Here is an 11,162-nt window from a genome sequence, read left to right on the forward strand (position 1 = left end):
TGCTTATATCATGTCTTCCATTTTCCTTGACTCAGTAATCCACACCACCCCCAATTGTGACAGGGTCCTCGAAGGTGTCCAATCCATTCCTGCATTTGTGCTCTCTAATGCCAATTCTTCCCTTCTGAACGCCTAATATGGTTCCCCTTGTCCTCACATTTCATGCTACTAGCATCCACACATAACAAATAACCTTGACCAAGTTTGCCATCATGAAACAGATCTTTCCTTTTGTGTTTTAGTATTCAGAAGAAACTAATCTGTCTACAATACTGGTGGACTGGTCCATATTTAAGAACTCAGGGCCAACCAAGATGAGTACACCATTCCATTACAGAGTTCATTCACAAGTGTGTGCCTCAGATGCACCTGTTCCCTCAGTCACCCCTGCAAATGCCAGAGTGAAGTTTGAGAGTGAATCCACAGAAAGCTACTGGCCTCGATGAAGGATCCAGCTGTGCACTCTGATCCTGCGCGTACCAGTTGACAGGAGAATTTGCTGACATCTTTAACCTTTCCTTACTATGATCTGAAGTCCCCACCTGCTTCAAGAAAACCACCACTGTCCCGGAATAAAAGAAAACTCATACAGTGAGCTTCAATTACTACTGCAGGGTGACTTTGACCTCCCTTATTACGAAGTGCTTTGAGAAGTTGGTCACGGCTCATATCAAAACTCTAGCCTCCCAGCCTGCCTCGATCCCTTGAAATTTGTCTACCATCGCAACAGGTCCATGGCAGATGCCATCTCCTTGGCTTTACCCTCATCCCTGTAACATCTGGGGAACAAGATACCTACATCAGACTCTTATTTATTGAGGAAAAAGTGAGGTCTGCAGATGCTGGAGATCAGAGCTGAAAATGTGTTACTGGTTAAAGCGCAGCAGGTCAGGCAGCATCCGAGGAACAGGAAATTCGACGTTTCGGGCATAAGCCCTTCATCAGGATTCCTATTGAAGGGCTTATGCCCGAAACGTCGAATTTCCTGTTCCTTGGATGCTGCCTGACCTGCTGCGCTTTAACCAGAAACACATTTTCAGCTCCTATTTATTGACCACAGCTCCACTTTCAACACCATAATTCCAACCAGACTTATCTTCAAACTGATTCCTACGTCTCTGGTCAGCACTCTGCAACTGTATCCTTGACTTCCTGATCCAATGACTACAATCAGTGAGAATAGGCAACAGCATCTCCTCCATGACAATCCTCACTGGTGCCCCACAAGGCTGAGTACACTGCCTTTTGCTATACTCCCTGTACACCCATGACTGTGTGGCCAAATTTCATCCTAACTCTACAAGTTTCCTGACGACACCACTGTTGTAGGCTGGATCTCAAACAATGATGAGATAGAATACAGTAAAGAAATAAACTGTTTGGTGGCGTGGTGTAAATCTCTACCTCACTGTCAGCAAAACAAAAGAGCTGGTCATTGACTTCAGGAAGCAAGGTGGAGGGCATGCCCCTATCTGCATCACTGGAGCTGAGGCAGAGGTGGTCAAGAGCATCAGACGTGAATGTCACCAACAATCTGTCCTGTTCCACCCAAGTTGATGCGATGGCCAAGAAAACACAACAATGCCTCTATTTCCTGAGGAGGCTAAGGAAATGCAGCATATCGGTAATGACTCTTATCAATTTTTATAGGTGCACCACAGAAAGCATTCCAACCGGATGCATCACAGTTTAGTATGACAATTGCTCTGCTCAGGACCGTAAGAAACTAGTGAGTTGTGAACACAGCCCAGTCCATCACCAAACCATCCAAACCATTGACTCGATCAAGACTTATCAGTGCATCAGGAAGGCAGTCAACATGATCAAAGACCCCACCCATCCCAGTTATAATCTCTTCCATCGGGCAGAAGATACAAAAGCTTAAACACACTTCAGAAAGATTCAAGAATAGCGTCTTCCCCACAGGTATGAATGGACCTCAAATTGCAAATCTAATGTTGACCTTGCTCTTTGTGCATCTTCTCCATCTGTAACATTGTGTTGCTCATTCTGCTGTATTACTCGATTGCACTTTGTCTGGCATGATTTGCCTATGCTGCACGCAAAACAAAACATTTCACTGTATCTCAGCAGATGTAACAATAATAAATCAAAGCGAAAGCATGGTTCATTCCTCTGTCATCCCAAACACCCATCCATTTCCAACATTTCTCCATGCAAGAGGAGAAGAGACAACACCTGCCCTTTCACTTCATCTCTCCAACTGTCCAAAGTCCCAAAACTGCTTCCAAGTGATACAGCAACTCAAGAATATTTGTTTCAATTCAGCCAATTGTATTTTCTGTTTATAGGACATAAAATGTTACAACACAGTACAGGCGCTTTGGCCCTCGACATTGCACCGACCTGTGAAAATAATGTGCTGCCCATCTAACCTACACTGTTCCATTATTATCCATATGCATGTCCAATGCCCATTTAAATACCCTTAATATTGGCAAGTCTACTACGGTTGCAGGCAGGCCGTTCCACGCCTCTACTACTCTGAGTGAATCTACTATCCTGAACATATGTCTTAAATCTATCACCCCTCATTTAAAGCTGTGTCCCTTTGTGTTCGCCTTCACCATCCAAGGAAAAAGGCTCTCACTGTCCACCCTATCTAACCCTCTGATTATCTTATATGTCTCAATTAAGTCATCTCTCAACTTTCTTCTCTCCAATGAAAACAGCCTCAGTTCTCGCGCCTTTCCTCGTAAGACCTTCCTTCCATACCAGGTAACAGCCCAGTAAGTCTCCTCTGAACCCGTTCTAAAGCTTTCACGTCCTTCCGATAATGCGGTGACCAGAACTGCATGCAATACTCCAGGTGCGGTCTTACAAGTGTCTTGTACAGCTGAAACATTACCCTATGGCTCCATAACTCAAGCCCCCGACCAATAAACACCAACACACCATAAGCCTTCTTATTAACCCTATCAACCTGGGTGGTAACTTTCAGGGATTTATGTACCAGGACATCAAGATCTCTCTGTTCATCTACACTGCCAAGAATTTTACCATTAGCCCAGTACTCTGCATTCCTGTTACTTCTTCCGAAGTGAACTACCTCACACTTTTCCACATTAAACTCCATTTGCCACTTCACAGCCCAGCTCTGCATCTTATCTATGTCCCTCTGTAAATCACAATAACTCTTGGCACTATCCACATCTGTGCCTACCTTAGTGTCATCCACAAATTTACTAACCCATCCTTCTACGCCCACATCCAGATTATTTAGAAAAATGTCAAACAACAGTGGCCCCAAAACAGATCCTTGCGGTACGCCACTGGTAACTAAGCTCCAGGATGAATATTTTCCATCAACCACCACCCTCTGTCTTTGTTCAACTAGCCAATTTCTGATCCAAACCGCTAAATCACCTTCAATCCCGAAACTCTGTATTTTGTGCAATAGCCTACCGTGTGGAACCTTCTGGATGTAGGTTGGCTTGCTGAGTTGGAAGGTTCATTTGCAGATGTTTCATCGCCATACGAGGTAGCATCTTCAGTGAGCCTCCAGATGAAGCACTGTTGTTTCCTGCTTTCTAGTAGTATGTTTGGGATTCCTTGGGTTGGTGATGTCATTTCCTGTGGTGAATTCATTTCCTATGGTGATGTAATTTCCTCTTTTGTCAGGGGTGGTACCTTATCAAATGTCTTACTGAAGTCCATATACACTACTTCAACCACTTTATTTTCATTCACCTATTTTGTCGCCTTTTCGAAGAACTCAATAAGGTGAATGAGGCACAACCTACTTTTCACAAAACTGTGTTGACTATCCCTAATCAAATTATTCCTTTCCAAATGATTATAAATCCTATCTCTTATGACCTTTTCCAACACTTTACCCCCAACTGAGGTGAGGATCATTGGCCTATAATTACAAGGGTTGTCCCAACTCCCCTGCTTAAACAAGGGAACAACATTTGCTATCCTCCAGCGTTCTGGCACTTCTCTTGTCGACACTGATGACATACAGACCAAAGCCAATGGCTCTGTAATCTCCTCCTTGGCTCCCCGGAGAATCCGAGGATAAATCCCATCCGACCCAGGGGTCTTATCTATTTTCAGATCTCCCAAAATTGCTAAAACCTCCTCTTTATCAACAGCAATCCCATCTAATCTTGTAGCCCATATCTCTGTATTCTCACTAACACTGTGCTTTTCCAATGTGAAGACTGACGAAAATTATTCATTAAGCGCTTCCCCATGTCCTCAGATTTCACACACAACTTTCCACCTCTATATTTGATTGGCCCTAATCTTACTCTAGTCATTCTTTTATTCCTGATAAACCTATAGTAGGTCCTTAGGGTTTTTCTTGATCCTATGTGCCAACAACTTCACGTTGTCCCCTCCTGGGTCTTCTTTGCCCTCTCTTTACATCTTTTCTGGCTAACTTATAACTTGCAAGCCCCCCAACTAAGCCTTCATGCCTCATCCTCACAGGAGCCTTCTTCTTTCTCTTGACAAGAGCTTCGACTTCTTTCGTAAACCATGGCTCCCTCTTTCGACAACTACCTCCCTGCCTGATAGGTATATACTTATCAAGGACGTGAAGTAGCTGTTCCTTGAATAAGCTGCACATTTCAACTGTGTCCAACCCCTGCAATTTCCTTCCCCACCCTACGCATCCTAAATCTTGCCTTATAATGTGGTTCATTCCAAACTGTGGAGAAAAAAGTGGTGTCTTTGCAGAATACCTCTGATCAGTCTGCAAACGTACCCCGACCTTTGCGTAGCTTGCCATTTTAATTCTTCACCTTGCTTGCACATGGTTATCTCCTCTCTTGGCTCACCACAACATTCCAATTAAGCTTCACACAAGCTTGAAAAACATATCTTTTGATTTGGTACTTCACATCCTGCCAGCTGCAGATGAATCTGTTCATGATAGGGATGTGCAGGCTAAGACTGGCCATGAGAGTTGCAGGGTTAGAGGTATAGGGTAGGATGGTGGGTCTGGATGGGATACTCTTCGCAGGATCATTGTTGACTTGATGGGCCGAATGGCCTGCTTCTACACTGCATGGATTCTATGATTGTAGACTCAATACTGAGTTCAACAATTTCATGCTATAACCTCCGTCGCAACTCAGTTTCCTTCTCTTGGCAGTTTTGCAGCCCTACTCTTTTCATTTTGGAAAGCAATTGTTCATTATTCTGCCATTCACATCTCCCTGGATACACAACTCATTTTCTAAACTGCCCATTCTAACTTCCCTTGGCTTTGACTTCCACCTTCCTCCCGTTCTTGTATCAATCTGTCTCTTCTGAAAATGTTTTGCATTTCCAACTTTTCCCACTTCCAATGAAGAGTCATTGGTCTAAAACTCTGATTTCTCTCCACACAGTTGTTGCCAGACCAGATCAGATTTTTCCAACATATTGATTTCCGATTTTTTGCATCCACAATATTTTGCTTTTGTGTCAGAGGCCAATGCAAATAATTACAGTTAAAATATGTGATGGAATACTCCTCCTTTTACCTTTGTGAATGCAGTTCCAACAACAGTCAAGAAGCATGAAACCTTTCAGGATACAGCTCATTTGAATCCCACCCATCATATGAAGATTCACTTCCAATCCCACCAATGTACAATACTTTCAATGTGTAATGCTTAGAAGATGGATTGAGGAAACTAGTTGTAGCTGCTTCAGCAGGACCATCTAAACAAGCAAATTTCACTGTCTGGACAAAGAAGAGCTGCATCCAACAGGAACACCAACCATATCCTGCACTCTGTTTTGACTTGGAAACGTACCTTCTTTGTCCGTGAGTCGAGAACCTGTAACTCTCTCGAACAGGGAATACCTGCATTTCACGGATTACAGCAATTCAAGAAGTTGGCTTGCCAACTCTCAAGGGCAATTATGGAATGACAATGTGTCCTGACCTTCCCAGTGATAACAACATCCCATGGATACAAAAAGAAATTCTGCAAAGCTTGATGGAATTGACACAAAGAGGCTGTTTGTCCTGATTGTAAAATTCAAAATATATGACTTCACATTTATCTTCATTGAACTGCATTTAATTATAACAGATGGATTATTAAAACAATCCTTCTGATTTCAAATTTAAGCACACCCAGCCTTGCCAGTGAGCATAGCAATTAAATGCTACGATATTGAAGAGATAGAAATCACAGTCAAATATCTACACAGTATTAGATATTATAAAACCCCTGCTCCTGTCATAAAACATAAACAAAGAAACAAATATGCTGTCAAAAGCCGATGATTCGCTGCATCAGATTAGTGAACAGAAACTCAAAAAAGCAATTAAATCTCACAGCAGATCCACAATTTATTCAGAAATAAACCATTTCAAAACTTTAGTGTTTTTCTGGTATTAAGTGGGCAAAGACAAAATGAACTGATTAGAAAGCATCAATTTCAAAACACGACTATTGAAACAGGATCTTAAAGATGGAACAATGTCTCAAGGTCATTCAGAGAGAGTGAATTGAGATTCAAAATGTCCAGCACTTACAATAGTGGTCTTTAAATACATATTCGCACAGCTACAAGAACTACACTACTGAAGACGATGTTACTCCAACTGCCGTTGCAATTTAAGTTCTGGAAACGAATTAGGTTGAAGAAAACCTGTTTGTCCAAGTCCCTTTACAAACTCGCTTTCCAAAAGCAGAAGAGGTTGGAGATGCCCATTCACACAACATCCCAGGACAATCCAACTTCCTGAAAAAAAAACACAATCCCAAAAGCATTCCAAGCCTCAACTCGAGAGAAACATTTTCATTTCCAGCTGTTTAGATGCCAAATCAGGCAAAAACAGATGAAAGTTAACTCGGTTGGGAATAATTTACATTTATGCTCTGATGTTGAGCCAGCTCAAAAGAAAGGGCCGGATTTACCTTCTGCATCCTACCGTGGTCTATTCTGGCTCTGTTACTCGGCATTAAGGCAATGTTTGGGTTTGAGGGTCTCAGCTCTGCACATTCACCAGTTCACAACTGCCGCGGAAGCTCCTTCAGCAGGGTTTTTAAATCCCCGCCCTGTGATACCCCACCCCACCTCCCGTCTGGTCTCTCGGAATTTTTTATGTCCCAAACTGTCTCCTCGGTAAAGTCTGCAGTGGACCTGGCTCGGTGGGTTCCCCCCTCCTACCCCGTCTCCCCTCGCCATCTCACGGCTGCATTTCTTGCTCCCTTTTTGGTTCCTCGGCGCCTCTGCGAGCCGCCCGTCACCATGGAGACGCGGCCTGCTCCCTAGAAACGGAGCCTACACCCACGAACCAAGTCCCTGGCAAGAGCAGCATCCTTGCCCCCCCCACCATGGCCGAAGCGGAGAATCTGATTCCAAGTTCCAAACACACACACACAGTCCACTGCAGAAGGTGACCTCCTTTAGCAAGGAGTGCTGCTGCTGCCTGCTTCCAGTCACCACCACTCCATATAGACACAAGGAAACCCAACAAGGACCAAACAGAAAGGGCTAACTTGTGAGCCTGCATAAGGAAACTGACAAACATTTACACAGGTTCGTCTACTGCAAAAATCATGCTTTTTTTTCTACAAAAAAACCCAAAAGTTGGAGTCTCGACTATTCAGTAGAGAAGAACAGGCAGGAAAAATGTCCTCCAAGCAGTTAGAAAACTACAGTAAGAGGTTGGCATAACAAGAAATGGTGACACACAAAAGGCCTCAGTTGACGGTACTCTGACTTCAAAGTTTGAATTCTGTGGGCTCAATCACCACTTGAGAAAAGAGCACAAATCTCAAGGTTGTTTCCATGGTGTTGCACTGAGGGATTGCCATTTCATGTAAAACTTTGGAGGAGCTGACACATTCCTTTGTCGCCAGGTTGAAGTCTGGGGAAGTGATCAAAATAGTTCAGGACATCTGATCATGGTCCAATTGCTTTTTGTGAAAGCTGCCTGCAAAGTACTTCAGAAGGCATTGAGGTCACAAAAAGTCCTGAAAAAAATGCAAGCTTTTCGTCTTTTGTGAGATAGATAAGTAAACATGAAATGGACTTGAGTTTAACAACTACATCTTCAAATTGTTTTTGAACACAATCTTTACGAAAGCTGAACAAATTAATTTTAATCTGCATAGTACATCGGGAAAATGACAGGTTTTCATCTCACTCTGACTTCAAGCTTCCATCATCATGTTGTACTTATGCAAAATGAACCTTCACGTTGTGCCATTTGAAGTATGATGTCATTCTTCCAAATCAGGTGCCAAAATTATGATTATTTTCAGTCTTGCAGAACAACACAAAGTTAGAATCATATTTGAGACTTGGAACTGTGCCATATACGTCATAAAATTTCTTCCAAATCCTTACGGTAGAACTCTGAAGCATAGCTCATATTCTCATAGTTACAAAAGCAAAGCAATCTTCAGTGGGAACAATGGCTTGTGACCTGTGTCTCATTTCAACACTTATTCTTTAGTTTCCAAACTGAAATTTATGTTGGCAGTTTTCAGCACAGTGAGTATCCAAAACAATTGTCTAAATCAGAATGACTGTTGATAAAGAGTGGATTATCAAACATTTTGTTGTATTTGAAAAAGTTTGGTTGTGTCATTGTTTAATTACATAAAATATAAAATCACATTTCTTTCAAGCTACCTTCAGTCCTGAAGGATTAAATAAAATGTCAAGGAGGGCTAGAGTGCACAGTCCAGATGACAAGATTTAACTAAGGCTGTAAACTTGTTTCTATACTGTTCATCATCTGTAAGCACTTAAAACTTGACCTCTTGACATAACTTCTTTCCCAAGGGGCAATTATGCATGAGTCAGAAGCTTCATTCAGCTTTTTTGCAAGTAAAAGATGCTTGAGATATTAGTGCCTTACATGAGAATTTTATGGATTATCACAGAAAGATTGATTTGTCCCCGTTCAACAAATTGATTCTTGTACTATGTGGCCTTCATGTGAATGTTTGTTGCTGTCGTGCTTCTGTCAAAGTTGAACGTTCCTAAAAATGGTCTTGGTGCACATGAATGTAACTAATAATGAATTTGCTTATGTTGAAAGGGTCACAAACACAGATGTGTAAAATCTCTAGTTAGAAATGACAACTTCCTCACTGACAAGTTACCTTTTCATGATTTGTTTCAAGTCATAATCATGTGATATTTATATCATTGGTATTACTGTGGTTTATGAAAATCATTGATTACTGGAATTACTTTCCTGCAGAATTCCAACATGCTCAATTAGCACAAAATAAATGTTGTTGATGATTATCGTCTCCATTAATTCTCAGTCTCCTGAATGTGCTGGGTGACATTTTTCAGTATATTGACATTATTCCGCTTCATGAGTTTAGAATTCTTCAGTTTTTTTCATTCGTATTCAAGCATAGTCCGACAAGCACATGACTAACATGTAATCTACATTAAATGTAACAAGCAAAATTATGGTCAATTGCGATAAAAAACGAGACTTTGATGCCTTTATTCTTGACTCATCAGGATGGAATTGCAACACCAAATTTCATAAACACAAATAATGAGTGGGGAATCCCCCATGCGAATACGTTGACCGGGATTGCACAGTTTCAACTTAAACAAAAACTCGGGACAATTATTGCCTTCTCCATGACTGTGTCTCACCGAGTCCACTTTCTAATCAATCACCACTCTTCTCAAGCAATTTAAATTCTTGCTCCTTTGTTGCAATTTGGTCCTCCTTGCTGTTCTATCCTGGTACATACAAAGCGAAAAATTTTGACAGCATGTCTCTTTTTCCAGAAATTGTCATGTTCAGTACAAAGCAAACATTTGACTATGCTTTACTACACCCATTTCATTTTTGCTGAAAATACGTCATCCATTGCTGAAACTGTTAAATGGTGGGATTGGCTTCAAAGTCAATTCATCACAAGATTCAGTTGTGATGTCCCAGTGCTGGCTGCTGCAATTTGTTAACTGAAAATAAAATTGGCTAGGCAAAAGTGAGGACTTCAGGTGCTGGAGATTAGAGTTGAGAACATGATGAAGGGCTTTTGCCCGAAACGTTGATTTTGCTACTCCTCAGATGCTGTCTGACCTGCTGTGCTTTTCTAGCACCACACTCTTGACAAAAATAAAATTGGTCGACTTGTAAATGAACAGATCGGTAAAATGATACGTGGAATACAGGGTAAGGAAAAATCTCTATTTCCAGGAAAGAAAAAATAATATGCTTTGGCTTTAGAAGGCAAATGTTGAATATAAAACAGAAAATGCAGGAGAAACTCAACAGGTCTAGCAGCATCTGTATCCACTTCATTTGTGAAACAAAAGCAAGAATTAATGTTCAAGAGTCTGATATACCTTCTTAAGAACTGAAAAAGGTTGCAAAATGGTGTTTAAATACACTAACAGAAGTGGAGGAGAAGCAAAGGGAACAGATGGTGTGAATGTTTACTGCAAAATGCAAAGGGTTTGCTAATTGGGGTGAAAGAGCAATGTATATGTAAAAAGAGTATAAGCAAGGGTGGAAATAGGTTCTTCCAGCTCACAGCCAAATCAACGAGACACAGCAACAACACAGGGAGAAGAATGTAAGAAAACTGGAAGATGTCATGAGTTCAAGTTCTGAAATTGTGCATTTCAATACACAGTCTAAGAGTCTGTCAAGTGTTTAAGTGGAAAATGAGTTGTTGCTCCTCAAGTATGTGTTGTGCTTCATTGGAACATTGTTCTGAGCCTGCTACAAACTAGTTAGTGAAATGGCTGGAAGGTCAGTCAGTCCTCTGGAGAGAGCAGAGGTGGCCTGCAAAGCTCACCTAGTCTGCATTTGGCATTGCCAATGTGAAGGAGACTGCATATAATAAATGAGATTGAATGAAGTACAAGTAAAACACTGCTTAATTTGCAAAGTGTTTTTAAAGCCGAAGGACAGTGACGATGACAGTGGAGAATGGGAAGTTTTACTACTCCTGTGACTGCACAGTAAGATACCATGGGTGGGGTTGGAGAGAAAGTGTAAGCAGTGAAGGAAGAGTGGACTAGGGTATCATAGAGGGATTCTAAACCTTGAAACAGTCACTCAAAGTAATCATTACTTTCAGAAACTTCACCTGTTCAGACATTTTTTATTCAGTAAAACATTAAAGGCTGTTTTGCATTAAATGACTTGCGCTTTCAAAACCTCAACAATGCAGGTGCCAAAAAAACATTCA

The 11,162-nt window shown here is 41.5% G+C and overlaps 1 protein-coding gene across 1 annotated transcript in view; it reads right to left on the minus strand.

Annotated features, from left to right (window-relative positions):
• The window catches only part of gck (glucokinase (hexokinase 4)), a 39,043-nt gene extending 31,817 nt beyond the window's left edge, over window positions 1-7,226 (minus strand). Inside the window, 1 exon segment of the mRNA XM_060856473.1 lies at window positions 7,167-7,226. Within this exon segment, the coding sequence (XP_060712456.1) occupies window positions 7,167-7,226 (60 nt within the window).
• Between the last annotated feature and the right edge of the window lie 3,936 nt (window positions 7,227-11,162).

This window comes from Hemiscyllium ocellatum, chromosome 48 (assembly GCF_020745735.1).
Source record: "Hemiscyllium ocellatum isolate sHemOce1 chromosome 48, sHemOce1.pat.X.cur, whole genome shotgun sequence".
Classification (NCBI taxonomy): Eukaryota; Metazoa; Chordata; class Chondrichthyes; order Orectolobiformes; family Hemiscylliidae; genus Hemiscyllium; species Hemiscyllium ocellatum.